Genomic DNA, 15105 nt, shown 5'->3' with positions numbered 1-15105 from the left:
TGGGGACAAGAGGGACTTGCAATGCGACACACCGCTCACAATCTTCAAATCCTTGGCTGTTGGGGCGTTTCAGCTCCTTGTGTCTACTGCAAATAGCAACACTGTGGTTTCTGGCTATCTGGGTGGGCTTTCCTTGCTTCTGGGGTACTGCACTCTGTTGATGGGGCTCAAGCTCAGTCAGTTCTGCTTCCTGGGAGTCCAGAGGATCTTCTGGAGCTCTAGGCCAGCTTAAAATCAGCGCACACAATCTGGTGTTCCTCTCTCTGGCTATACAGTTTCTAGCAGCAACGCAGTGGAAATTCAACCAGCTCCAAGAAGGATGTCCAGGTGGCTTACTTTAGAGTTGATTGGTCCCACCAACTCAAAGGAAGAAGTCGTCCTTGCAGGGGCTTTTCTGTCAATACGAATTTGGAGTGAGCAGCAGGGCTTCACTGGGCAAACCAACGGTACAGGAGTTGCAGCAGGCGTCCTCTTCAAGTTCTTTGGTTCCTTCGCCCAGTGGTCGACTCTGCCTTCCAAGCCAAAAGCCTTTTACTTGGTTCTCTCCCTTCATGCCATCCTAGCTGTCACCCAAAAAGGGTTGCTGTCCTTGCCGGACAGTCAGCCAGCCAATCGGAGTGCATTTGGGTCTCCTAGGAGTCTAAGCACAGGGTGCTTCGGGCACCTACCCCAGACACACTGGAGCCAGAGGCGGGGCTTCACTCGTGAATCCCGCCAAAGGCAAAGCGAACAATGGGACCATACCTGGTTAGTCGCGCAGAGTAAGTCTCAAAGTAACTTTCCATAAAGAAATGGTGAAAAAAGACTCAGCCGTTTTGACAAATGGCCCCCTTGGGTGCTTTACAGTGGCTGCGAGCGCAGCCCATGGTAAATGCACACCAAGGTAGTAATAACGAAACCACTGCCACCAGCCATACAGTGAGGAAAGGGTAACATAAAAATGTTACATGAGAAGCTATACAAAGGGGATACTAGGTAACCCCTCCAGCACCCTATTGTAAGATGGTGTGCTGGGTCTAGATACTTACAAATGTAAGTAAAGTCCATTTCACTTCACTTTACTTCACTGGGAAACACCTTATCCCAGAGAAGGTATTTAAACCTTGGGAAATTGTGACACTGCACTGAAGGTGCTGTGACACAATATAAAAGGTGATGCCTATGGAGTTTGTCAGACTCCTCAACCAAATCATATTAAAATACATGAAGAGTGGGGGGGGGGAAAGGGTCTCACTCTGTTGGGGAGTATTCAAAGAAATTGGCTAATTCCCTCCACCTTGGAGACCCCTAGCAACTTTGCTGGCTTTTGATGACTTGATTAACCTGAGACACCCTTTTGACCCACTAATGTATTTTAATGGGATTACTCCTACATCTGTCCCCTTTCCTCCATACTTATGGGACATCTCTCCGTCCTGTGGGCTCGGGACCGGAGCACTTTGTAAAAAGCATCCAAAAATGTTACAAAAATGTGTCCTTCCTCTTTCTTGCGCGGGGCCTGGCACGCGGTTGTAACCCCACCCACCTTGGCTACGCCCCACGCTTCGCCCACCAGTCCTTTTTTCCACTCGTTAGGCACTGGGCACACTTGCATCCGCAGAAGATTTTCTTCCCTTTTTCCTCTCTGGCTCTCGCTAGCGATCGTGTACTGTCGGTCAAACTAGACTTTCCAGATTGTTCATCTTGTCACCGTCGCTTTGCGAGTGCGGATCCCCATCCTTTGTTTAGAGTGTTTGGGTCTGGCCCCCGACCTCCATTTTGCCCTGCAGACCCCCCCTTCCCACCGCATCCCTCCCCGAGCGTGTCCCTGCTCCCTCCCGCCTCTCAACCCGGCCACCGCCCGTGATTGGTTACTGGGCTTCCGGGCCCAGGGTCCAGCGACCCGCGCTGCAGGCGCCCACTGCCTCCTAAAAAATCATCGGCAGGTGAGTGCTTGCAGCCCCCGACCTCCATTTTGCCCTGCAGACCCCCCTTCCCACCGCATCCCTCCCCGAGCGTGTCCCTGCTCCCTCCCGCCTCTCAACCCGGCCACCGCCCGTGATTGGTTACTGGGCTTCCGGGCCCAGGGTCTAGCGACCCGCGCTGCAGGCGCCCACTGCCTCCTAAAAAATCATCGGCAGGTGAGTGCTTGCAGCCCCCGACCTCCATTTTGCCCTGCAGACCCCCCTTCCCACCGCATCCCTCCCCGAGCGTGTCCCTGCTCCCTCCCGCCTCCCAACCCACCCACCGCCCGTGATTGGTTACTGGGCTTCCGGGCCCAGGGTCTAGCGACCCGCGCTGCAGGCGCCCACTGCCTCCTAAAAAATCATCGGCAGGTGAGTGCTTGCAGCCCCCGACCTCCATTTTGCCCTGCTGACCCCCCCTTCCCACCGCATCCCTCCCCGAGCGTGTCCCTGCTCCCTCCCGCCTCCCAACCCGCCCACCGCCCGTGATTGGTTACTGGGCTTCCGGGCCCAGGGTCTAGCGACCCGCGCTGCAGCCGCCCACTGCCTCCTAAAAAATCATCAGCAGGCGAGTGCTTGCAGCCCCCGACCTCCATTTTGCCCTGCAGACCCCCCCCCTTCCCACTGCATCCCGCATCCCTCCCCGAGCGTGTCCCTGCTCCCTCCCGCCTCCCAACCCGCCCACCGCCCGTGATTGGTTACTGGGCTTCCGGGCCCAGGGTCTAGCGACCCGCGCTGCAGCCGCCCACTGCCTCCTAAAAAATAATCGGCAGGTGAGTGCTTGCAGCCCCCGACCTCCATTTTGCCCTGCAGACCCCCCCTTCCCACATCCCTTCCCGAGCGTGTCCCTGCTCCCTCCCGCCTCCCAACCCGCCCACCGCCCGTGATTGGTTACTGGGCTTCCGGGCCCAGGGTCTAGCGACCCGCGCTGCAGGCGCCCACTGCCTCCTAAAAAATCATCGGCAGGTGAGTGCTTGCAGCCCCCGACCTCCATTTTGCCCTGCAGACCCCCCCTTCCCACATCCCTCCCCGAGCGTGTCCCTGCTCCCTCCCGCCCCCAAACCCGCCCACCGCCCGTGATTGGTTACTGGGCTTCCGGGCTCAGGGTCTAGTGACCCGCGCTGCAGGCGCCCACTGCCTCCTAAAAAATCATCGGCAGGTGAGTGCTTGCAGCCCCCAACCTCCATTTTACCCTGCAGACCCCCCTTCCCACCGCATCCCTCCCCGAGCGTGTCCCTGCTCCCCCTCGCCTCCCAACCCGCCCACCGCCCGTGATTGGTTACTGGGCTTCCGGGCCCAGGGTCTAGCGACCCGCGCTGCAGGCGCCCACTGCCTCCTAAAAAATCATCGGCAGGTGAGTGCTTGCAGCCCCCGACCTCCATTTTGCCCTGCAGACCCCCCCTTCCCACATCCCTCCCCGAGCGTGTCCCTGCTCCCTCCCGCCTCCCAACCCGCCCACCGCCCGTGATTGGTTACTGGGCTTCCGGGCCCAGGGTCTAGCGACCCGCGCTGCAGGCGCTCACTGCCTCCTAAAAAATAATCGGCAGGTGAGTGCTTGCAGCCCCCGACCTCCATTTTGCCCTGCAGAGCCCCCCTTCCCACATCCCTCCCCGAGCGTGTCCCTGCTCCCTCCCGCCTCCCAACCCGCCCACCGCCCCTGATTGGTTACTGGGCTTCCGGGCCCAGGGTCTAGCGACCCGCGCTGCAGGCGCCCACTGCCTCCTAAAAAATCATCGGCAGGTGAGTGCTTGCAGCCCCCGACATCCATTTTGCCCTGCAGACCCCCCCTTCCCACCGCATCCCGCATCCCTCCCCGAGCGTGTCCCTGCTCCCTCCCGCCTCCCAACCCGCCCACCGCCCGTGATTGGTTACTGGGCTTCCGGGCCCAGGGTCTAGCGACCCGCGCTGCAGGCGCCTACTGCCTCCTAAAAAATCATCGGCAGGTGAGTGCTTGCAGCCCCCGACCTCCATTTTGCCCTGCAGACCCCCCCTTCCCACATCCCTCCCCGAGCGTGTCCCTGCTCCCTCCCGCCTCCCAACCTGCCCACCGCCCGTGATTGGTTACTGGGCTTCTGGGCCCAGGGTCTAGCGACCCGCGCTGCAGGCGCCCACTGCCTCCTAAAAAATCATCGGCAGGTGAGTGCTTGCAGCCCCCGACCTCCATTTTGCCCTGCAGACCCCCCCTTCCCACATCCCTCCCCGAGCGTGTCCCTGCTCCCTCCCGCCTCCCAACCCGCCCACCGCCCGTGATTGGTTACTGGGCTTCCGGGCCCAGGGTCTAGTGACCCGCGCTGCAGGCGCCCACTGCCTCCTAAAAAATCATCGGCAGGTGAGTGCTTGCAGCCCCCGACCTCCATTTTGCCCTGCAGACCCCCCTTTCCCACCGCATCCCGCATCCCTCCCCGAGCGTGTCCCTGCTCCCTCCCGCCTCCCAACCCGCCCACCGCCCGTGATTGGTTACTGGGCTTCTGGGCCCAGGGTCTAGCGACCCGCGCTGCAGGCGCCCACTGCCTCCTAAAAAATCATCGGCAGGTGAGTGCTTGCAACCCCCGACCTCCATTTTGCCCTGCAGACCCCCCCTTCCCACATCCCTCCCCGAGCGTGTCCCTGCTCCCTCCCGCCTCCCAACCCGCCCACCGCCCGTGATTGGTTACTGGGCTTCCGGGCCCAGGGTCTAGTGACCCGCGCTGCAGGCGCCCACTGCCTCCTAAAAAATCATCGGCAGGTGAGTGCTTGCAGCCCCCGACCTCCATTTTGCCCTGCTGACCCCCCCTTCCCACCGCATCCCGCATCCCTCCCCGAGCGTGTCCCTGCTCCCTCCCGCCTCCCAACCCGCCCACCGCCCGTGATTGGTTACTGGGCTTCCGGGCCCTGGGTCTAGCGACCCGCGCTGCAGGCGCCCACTGCCTCCTAATAAATCATCGGCAGGTGAGTGCTTGCAGCCCCCGACCTCCATTTTGCCCTGCAGACCCCCCTTCCCACCGCATCCCGCATCCCTCCCCGAGCGTGTCCCTGCTCCCTCCCGCCTCCCAACCCGCCCACCGCCCGTGATTGGTTACTGGGCTTCCGGGCCCAGGGTCTAGCGACCCGCGCTGCAGGCGCCCACTGCCTCCTAAAAAATCATCGGCAGGTGAGTGCTTGCAGCCCCCGACCTCCATTTTGCCCTGCAGACCCCCCCTTCCCACCGCATTCCGCATCCCTCCCCGAGCGTGTTCCTGCTCCCTCCCGCCTCCCAAACCGCCCACCGCCCGTGATTGGTTACTGGGCTTCCGGGCCCAGGGTCTAGCGACCCGCGCTGCAGGCGGCCACTGTCTCCTAAAAAATCATCGGCAGGTGAGTGCTTGCAGCCCCCGACCTCCATTTTGCCCTGCAGACCCCCCCGTCCCACCGCATCCCGCATCCCTCCCCGAGCGTGTCCCTGCTCCCTCCCGCCTCCCAACCCGCCTACCGCCAGTGATTGGTTACTGGGCTTCTGGGCCCAGGCTCTAGCGACCCGCGCTGCAGGCGCCCACTGCCTCCTAAAAAATCATCGGCAGGTGAGTGCTTGCAGCCCCCGACCTCCATTTTGCCCTGCAGACCCCCCCAAGCGTGTCCCTGCTCCCTCCCGCCTCCCAACCCGCCCACCGCCCGTGATTGGTTACTGGGCTTCCGGGCCCAGGGTCTAGCGACCCGCGCTGCAGGCGCCCACTGCCTTTCACCAACCAAAGCCCACCTCTCCCAGCACCGTTCTCATTAGTCCCTCCAGCCTTTATCACCAGCCCTCTGCCCGGCAGCCCCCAGCGGCTAAGGGCCCCGAGGCCAAGGGCGACTCCAACAGAGGCGACTCCAGGAAGTGTCTGCAGGGGAAGCCACCCCAGTGGCCAGCCGTCAACCAGCGACAACAAGGACCAGTAAGGTAGGAGGGCCGGGGTTGGGAGAGGTACAGCTTTACACCAGATACCTAACCTCGTTGCCCCAAACTGCATTTGATAGAAGGGCCACCGCGCCCAAATTGCATTGTCTGTTCTCCAAACTGCATTGATAGAAGGGCCGCCGTGCCCAAATTGCATTGTCTGTTCTCCAAACTGCACTGATAGAAGGGCCGCCGTGCCCAAATTGCATTGTCTATTCTCCAAACTGCACTGATAGGCCACTCCCACACTGTACAGGTGTCTCAAACCTAGCAGGGCCGCCGTGCCCAAATTGCATTGTCTGTTCTCCAAACTGCACTGATAGGCCACTCCCACACTATACAGGTGTCTCTCAAACGTAGCAGATAGAAGGGCCGCCGTGCCCAAATTGCATTGTCTGTTCTCCAAACTGCACTGATAGGCCACTCCCACACTATACAGGTGTCTCTCAAACGTAGCAGATAGAAGGCCGCCGTGCCCAAAGTGTATTGTCTGTTCTCCAAACTGCACTGATAGGCTTTTCTCCCACTATACAGGTGTCTCAAACTTAGCAGGGCCACCGTGCCCAAATTGCATTGTCTGTCCCCCAAACTGCATTGATAGGCCTCTCTCCCTCTATATACAGTTGTCTCAAATTTAGCTGGGCTGCCGTGCCCAAAGTGTATTGTCTGTTCTCCAAACTGCACTGATGGGCCACTCCCACACTATACAGGTTCTCAAACCTAGCAGGGCCGCTGTGTCCAAACTGCATTGTCTGTTGTCCAGACTGCTTTGACAGGCCTCTCTCCCACTGTACAGGTGTCTCAAACCTAGCAGGGCCGCCGTGCCCAAATTGCATTGTCTGTTCTCCAAACTGCACAGATTGTCGCTAAGGGAGACTATACAACCCTTAACTCCACCCTTACACCCCGACCAAGACAACAACTAGACTAAAACAACTCGGAATCGTACAATGCCGCGCAAACGACCCACCCAGAGGGAAAGAAGAGAAGAAAGAACAAACACCCCGAAACTTCAACTTAGAACCGCAACAACAGAACACACCCCCACAGACAGGTTCAAAGATCGGACCAACACTGAAAGAAGAGACAAATCCCTTTACCTAACTCCATACCTCACTGAGACCTACTCACCAGATCGAACCAACGCGACGCCAAAACCAACTACACTGAACAACCTACCAACATCATGAAGAAGGACAAACCCCACCAGATACAACAAGCACACAACTGAAGCAATAACACCATACATCACCAAAGCAAGAAGAACCCCCAACCCACAACCATGTCCCCTGGAAGACGAACCAGATGAAAACAAAAACCCTAGGCTAAACCTAGAAGTACTATTCGAGAACGCCGACAACCTGAAACCTGCTCCTGAACAAGATCAGAAAACGACCCTAACAAAAAAAGGCAAACCAAGCTACACCTCTAAACTCCACTGCAATCTAATAAATGCAAGATCCATGTCAAAACACTCTACAGAGATCTTCGACCTACTCGACGACAACGGCATCGACATCCTCTTCATCACAGAAACTTGGCTGGACGACAACTACAAAATCACACTCCAAAGCTGCCTTCCAGCAAACTTTAAATGCCTTCAAATAAACAGGAAAAACAAAAAAGGAGGAGGCATTGCAATAGCATTTAAAGAGCAGCTGAAAATAAGAACAGACGAACCACTCAACATCCCCAACTGCGAGTCCATGGTCATACACTTAACAACTAGCCCAAAAACCAACATCACATTCATCCTGGTGTACAGACCCCCAACCTATGATGCATCCTTCGTCGACAACTTCATAGAAGCCATAACCAACATAGCCATCAACCACGAACACCTAATCATACTGGGGGATTTCAACATCTGGTTCGAAGACAGTCATGCCAACTCCCAAAACTCACTGATTGAACAACTCGCCACCATGAAACTACGACAACTAGTAAAAGTGGCAACTCACTCGGCAGGACACACCTTGGATGCAATATTCGCAGAGGAAAAACTCATCACCATGGCATCGCCGATACAAATACTGTGGAGTGACCATCTCATCATCCCATTCGTAATCACTCTGCCTACTCAAGTCTACATTCAACCTCCCAAACTCACAGCCACCACAAAAATAAACTGGAAAGACGTCAAAAAAGGCAACCTATTCGAACAACTGGAGTTAACCAAGCCCTCAACAACAGAACTAGACCTAGCTGACCTAGACGGGAAAGCGGAGATATTACACAAATGGATTGCAGATACAATCGACAAGATGGCCCCAGAAAAACCATTCACACCATCAAAAAAAAGAGCAATGGCAAAATGGTTTACCCCACTACTAAGCACCTTGAAAAAAGAAAACAAAAAGATGGAAACGGAATGGAGGAAAGATTACAATCCAGACAAAAAAACAATGTTCCAGAAGCACATTCGCGCATACAAGAAGGAAATTCAAAAGGCAAAGAGAAAGCATTATGATGACAGAATCAAAAATGCCACCAACACACAAAAAGAAATGTTCTGTATCGTTAAAGAAATGAGAAACCCACCAGGCTGTGACAACACCCCAACCCCCTCGGAGAAACTATGCAACAACCTTGCAGACCACTTCAAAAAGAAAATCAATGACATCCGACAAACCATCCAACAGAGACCAACCAGCAGCGACTTACAACCAAATGAACCTAAATCAGAACCGCAGCACAAACTCAATAACTACCCTCAAATATCAGCAGAGGCATTAGCAATGCTGATAAAACACAGCAAGAAAGAGGGCTCACCGATGGATCCCTGCCCCCCGGACATCTACAAATCAATCCTCGGACAAGGAACACCAGCAGAATACTTCAGAAACCTTCTAAATCTATCACTGGCAACAGGAACAGTACCAAGGATCTTCAAATCGGCTTACATCAAACCACTTCTGAAAAACACAAGCGGGGACGTAGATGACCTCTCCAACTACAGACCAATCTCCAACATCCCCTACCCAGCCAAACTCCTCGAAACCTACGTATACAAACTAACCCAAGAATACGTTGAAGAACACCACCTGCTAGACCAAGCTCAAGTCGGCTTCAGACCCACAAGAGGTACAGAAACAGCACTACTATCCATCTGGGATGACCTAAAAACAAACCCAGACTCCAACACAACATCTGCCCTTATCCTGCTCGACCTCTCTGCTGCCTTCGACACAGTTAGCCATGACACCCTAACCAAAAGACATAGGCATAACAGACACCGCGCTACGCTGGACTAAATCATTCCTAGCAGACAGAACTGAAACCGTCTGGATCAAACCCTTCAAATCCACCCCACGAGTCAACGACTGTGGAGTACCACAAGGATCCTCACTATCTCCACTGTACTTCAACATCTACCAAACCCCAGTAATCAGAATCTTCAAGAAACACAACATCAAATGCTACAACTATGCAGACGACACTCAAATCATCTACAAGATCGAAGACACCCAAGCCGATCATTCAAACTTAACCGACTGTCTAAAAGAAGTCTTCAACTGGATGAATGCCAACAACCTGTAAATCAACCCAGGAAAACCGAAATCATGATCATATCCAAAGACCAAGAGAAGGAAACCGCCATCCCGTGGCCAACGGAAATGGGATCTACACCATCACCATCTAAGGTAGTAAAAAATCTTGGAGTCCTGATGGACAACACCCTAATCTTAGAACCGCAAATAAACGCAACAGTCAAGAAATGCTGCTTCCTCCTCCACACGGCAAGAAAAATACTACCGTTCCTCTCCTTCACACACAAAACACTCACCATCGTCGGCCTCATCATGTCAAGTATCGACTATGCAAACAGCCTCTACCTCGGTATACCGGAATACCTACTGAAGAAGCTACAACGGATCCAAAACACTGCAGCCAGACTACTCCTCAAACTATCCAGAAGAGACCACATCACCCCGGCCCTAAAAACACTACACTGGCTCCCAGTAAAACAGTGTATCATCTTCAAAACAATGTGCATAACGCACAGGGCAATCAGCGGACAAGGAGCAGAATTTCTACAAAAACAAATAACAATCTACAAGCCAACGAGACCACTCAGGTCAACCAACGAAATCCGACTGGAACAAAAACCTTACATCAAGAAGAAACTCGGAGGCACTGCTTTCTACCACTTAGCCGCGAAAACCTGGAACAACATCCCAAAAGTAATAAGGAACACCAAAGACCACCTTAAATTCAGAAAATTACTAAAAACCTACCTCTTCAACACCGGAGACTAAAACCGAAACAACAATAAGACAAACAACTCATCAAAAAAGGACATTGACAAACCCCTAGAACCGACAGAAGTACCCTGGGCACCAGTAGGGCTGACGCTAGACACAGGGGTCCACCCACGAGACCCAGAGAAACGGATACAACTACTCCAGCCAACCCTTACCATCCCCCACCGCCCGTACAGCCACAACTAGGTTCCACGAGGCTGTGGAACAGACAAGATACCACCAATCACCACACAACTGGGTGTAGACACTAGCAGCGGCGCTAGTCATGTGGAGGGGGTGAGGAGCATGCAAGGTTATTAAGGGAGCGGGCGGAGGGGACAGCTAGATCCTCAAACGGCCTCGAATGGAAAAACGGGCACATACCTCCTGAGGCTCAGGGTGTACAAGCATCCTGTCGGGTAAGATTACACGAGCCCAACCAGTTCAGTCCAGGATAGAGATGACTAACGAATACCATTAACAATTTCCTTCTCTGCATACACCTCTCAAACTCCAAACCAAACACAACCACAAACCTCTAGCGCAGCAAACCGCACGAACTTCACTACACTGCAACAACAAAACAAAAAAACACATAGACTCGCACATCAGCACACGACGACTACCGGCCGCATACACCCCAGGCCCAGCCGACGGAACCACCGGGCTGAGGCTGCCAACTTTTCCAGCCTCCACCCACTAACCCACCCTCCCCCCCCTCCTCTTTCAGAGCCGCCAGAGCGCCAGGGGACCACTCCAGTGGCGATAGTGCGCGGTACAAATGACCTTTAACATAATTTCACAAGGCATTCGAGTCGACATTTGAACACGGTTTAATGTGCATGATAAACATACCTTGCCAATGATATGTGATCTAATGTACTCAGTTAAATCTGCCTGGTGCATCTTCAGTGATCAAAGGTAGCCTCTTGAGTGATAACTCTTTAATGAGAGTGACCCTCCTTTCTCAAATGGAGACCCTCTAATCTAAAACACCATCTTTAAATTAGTACACGCGATGTATTCGATTTCTTTTCTTGCTATATAGTCTTTCTTTCATTAAAGGTGTCCTCTTTAATCTACTGCAGCATCAGCAAGTAAATGCACTCCATTTATTCTAATACTACCCATGTCATAAACATGCACCAGCATTAACTGAATGCACCACGTTTAGCTATTGGCCCCTTAGTAAAGTAATGCATTATATGTAATCGAAGGCAATGTTCCCTGCTTAGGCAAATTCACCCTTTATAGCCCAGGACAGTAGTTTTGGCGCCCTATTCCCCTTGTAAAGTAATGATTCCATTGTAATCCAATGCGCCACCTTGTATCTAAGGCACCCTCTTCCATGTACTACACCCTCCTTTTTTTCATGCACTAGGGTTTCTCTATCACACCTTTTTGTATAACACACCCTTCTTGTCTGTGGCTATGTGTCACTCTTGGGTGTTAACCAGAGTAACCAACTCACCTCCATAGGGAACTGCTTTCCATTGATCCGATGCTCAGAGCCAGGTTGCGAGCTTCCGTTCCCCCAATGAAAGTGGAAGGCCACTGCGGAGTAGACATCTTGGAGGCCCCCGCCAGCGATGCTCGCGCCCCCTGCCAGCTCCACTTCCACTGCAAGAGAAATAGGAGTGTGTGCTGAGCCACTGTCCGGCCGCAAAGCGCACAACTTACCCCCGTGGGACACATCACTGCAGGTGGGACGGGCCCTGGCCGCCTGCCTGTCTCTAAGTGCTGGGTATGCTGGGAGACATGGACATGGGGAATGAGTGTCACAGGCTGGAGAAAGAAGCCTTTCACGCCTGTGTGGCCCAGATTGGGCAAAGCGTGGTCTTTTTTGTTTGTGTGGCCTAGCGTCACCTTGTGTGTGTGTTTTAGTGGCCCACTGAGGCGCCTCTCAGCTCTATTTCCTGGTTTTGAAAGTGAGGGCTGTCTGACATGTGTGTCCAGGTTGACCAGTGAGGCGTCTCTGACTTTGTGGCCCTTCTCCACCGTGTCCCCCAGGTATAGTGAGGGCTCTCTCACCTTTGTGGACCTGATGGGGTGGTGAGATCTTCGGTCTTCCTCTTTCAACTACATAGCTTGCGTGGGGCAGTGTGGGCTCTCCCTGGTGTGAATGCCAGGTTGGACAGTATAGTTTTCCTCACCTGTGTGGCCCAGGTTGGTGATTGACAGAAGTTGGCTGACATTTCCGTAACCAGTGAATTTCAAGGCGCTGAGGCTGGAGTTGAAGACGGCGAGGCTGTCATTAATGTTAACTGGGGACTGGCGGCTAGCATTGCAAAAGCCAAGTGTGCTCCAGGTGAGAGGACCTGTGTTAAGAGAGAAACACAGACGTATCATTGACTCTGTCCTGACAAAGACACATATGTATCATTGACTCAGTCCTGAGAGAGACACAGACGTATCATTGACTCAGTCCTGAGAGAGACACAGACATATCATTGACTCAGTCCTTAGAGAGACACAGACGTATCATTGACTCAGTCCTTAGAGAGACACAGACGTATCATTGACTCAGTCCTTAGAGAGACACAGACGTATCATTGACTCAGTCCTTGGAGAGACACAGACGTATCATTGACTCAGTCCTGAGAGAGACACAGACGTATCATTGACTCAGTCCTTAGAGAGACACAGATGTATCATTGACTCAGTCCTTGGAGAGACACAGACGTATCATCGACTCAGTCCTTAGAGATACACAGACGTATCATCGACTCAGTCCTGAGAGAGACACAGACGTATCATTGACTCAGTCCTGAGAGAGACACAGACGTATCATTGACTCAGTCCTGAGAGAGAGACACAGGCATATCATTAACTCAGTCCTTAGAGAGACACAGACAGACGTATCATCGACTCAGTCCTTAGAGAGACACAGATGTATCATTGACTCAGTCCTTAGAGAGACACAGATGTATCATTGACTCAGTCCTTAGAGAGACACAGACGTATCATTGACTCAGTCCTTAGAGGGACACAGACAGACGTATCATCGACTCAGTCCTTAGAGAGACACAGATGTATCATTGACTCAGTCCTTAGAGAGACACAGATGTATCATTGACTCAGTCCTTAGAGAGACACAGACGTATCATTGACTCAGTCCTCAGAGAGACACACACAGACGTATCATTGACTCAGTCCTGAGAGAGAGACACAGGCATATCATTGACTCAGTCCTTAGAGAGACACACACAGATGTATCATTGACTCAGTCCTTAGAGGGACACACACAGACGTATCATTGACTCAGTCCTTAGAGGGACACAGACAGACGTATCATCGACTCAGTCCTTAGAGACACAGAGACGTATCATTGACTCAGTCCTCAGAGAGACACACACAGACGTATCATTAACTCAGTCCTCTGAGAGCAGCGGCAACTCTATGGATGTGGCCTGTGACCGTTCCTGTCCAGTCCCACGTGCAGCCCAAGTGCTTGCGGAGAGCCTCATTCCAATACAAAGAGCCAGAGTGCGGTCCCCCCTCTCCAGCAAATTCACACTCGCTGGAAAACCACATTATTTGGGGAATTATGAAAAGCAGATCATACAATCGCACAACTAAACTGACAGAAGTGAAATCAAAATATAGATATATGGCAGGTTACACTATCACATTGAACTGAGGACATGCTAAAAAACCAGCACACAAAGCGATATGTTAGGAACCCGGAAGTCCAGCATGAAGAGACACTGTGTTGGAGCCATCTTTAAAAGTCATGGAAGATGTAGCCAGAGTCCATAAGAGAGAGGGGCCTGCGGGTAGGGGTTCTGCACTCTGAACTCTCAATTACTTCGCCACCCCCCCCCCCAGAATCAACTTTTCGTTACAATGAGCCTCAATGTACCCCGACTGCTCAGCCAACCAGGTCATATTTGAATTTGTGTGATCCCATTCCTAGTGAAATCCAGGCAACGAGCAAGGGAAGTATAGGTGGACGCTCCCATATAGAGGAGGGGTGGGGGGGATGCGCAACCAGCATGTGCAGCGATAGAAGCAGCCCACGTCACCAGCATTCTTTGCTTTGCATGTTACCGCTCTCAGATGTGTGTGTAAAGCTTTGAGCTGCAGGTGTGGAGAAGAAGGGTCTGGGGCGCGGGCCGAGTGCACGAAGAGAGTGAGCGAGCGGGTGAGGAGTGAGACGAAGGGGGTGCACCTACATGACAGTCAGGCAAAAAGGGGTGGGTGCAGTATCACATCAGGGAGTTTCCACCTTGGCAGGAGCGGGCTGATCCCCAGTTGAGCATCATGTCACTCTCAGACCCCACAAACTGCGTTTCTGCCTCCAACGCAGTGCCTTGAGTGGCACTGGAAAATGAGCCGTCACATCAAGGGGGGCATGGCCTAATGGGGGATCGCTAGGCAATGCCCCTTGACGAGCCCCGAGCCAATGGTCTCCAGGCCCCCCCACCATGCAGCCTTGTGTAGAGATCAGAACCCTCTCCCCCCCTTAGAGGGGGGCTGAGTGCTGATCTCTGCATTTATTTGCTAAAGGCTTGCCTGACAGGACAGCGCCTTGCCTTTTCAGCCTTAATGGTGGTGCTGCCCCTCGAGGGGATCCCTGTTACAAAAAAGATGGCGCCACCCAGGAAAGGGCCTCGGGTGGCTGGAAACAGCAGGTGGGACACTGCGCATTCTCCCCACTGCTCCAGCCACTTGATTAGCTGAGCACCCTTCCCCGGGTGCGAATGTTGGTTCTGCTGCAGGGAGTCTGTCATTCTAGACTCTCTGGTGCATTTCCTGGCTGCTGAGACTATATATCTGCCCGTCAAGTCACGTGATATGAGACGGGGAAGGGCAAGTGCAACAATAACACAATTCTAGGTGATGGCCTCGGTGGCCACTAATAGAGGGGTACAGGGGACACCATTCTGTCCTACAATTATCAAATCTTCCCCATTGTAATGGAGTTTTTTTTTTAAATTGTGTGAACTTAATGAAGTCTAAGGAATCCAATTTTTGCAGCAAAGTCACAGCGAGATTGAATTATTTACCCAGCGTCACACACTTT

At 53.3% G+C, this 15105-nt stretch overlaps 1 protein-coding gene across 2 annotated transcripts in view; it reads right to left on the bottom strand.

The window, feature by feature from the left end:
* The window catches only part of LOC138580779 (carbonic anhydrase 4-like), a 165648-nt gene that overhangs the window by 45584 nt on the left and 104959 nt on the right, over positions 1 to 15105 (bottom strand). For both annotated transcript variants that reach the window (XM_069651593.1, XM_069651594.1), the window contains exons 5-6: positions 12233 to 12397; positions 11551 to 11699 (exon numbers count right to left, since the gene is read on the bottom strand). In XM_069651593.1, the coding sequence (XP_069507694.1) occupies positions 11551 to 11699; positions 12233 to 12397 (314 nt within the window). The remainder of the gene's footprint in view (positions 1 to 11550; positions 11700 to 12232; positions 12398 to 15105) is intronic.

The sequence above is a fragment of the Ambystoma mexicanum genome, chromosome 3p (genome assembly GCF_040938575.1).
Source record: "Ambystoma mexicanum isolate Mex_15411 chromosome 3p, UKY_AmexF1_1, whole genome shotgun sequence".
Classification (NCBI taxonomy): domain Eukaryota; kingdom Metazoa; phylum Chordata; class Amphibia; order Caudata; family Ambystomatidae; genus Ambystoma; species Ambystoma mexicanum.
The sequence above is the reverse complement of the archived record's forward strand: the minus strand, read 5'-3'. Positions and strand labels throughout refer to the sequence as shown.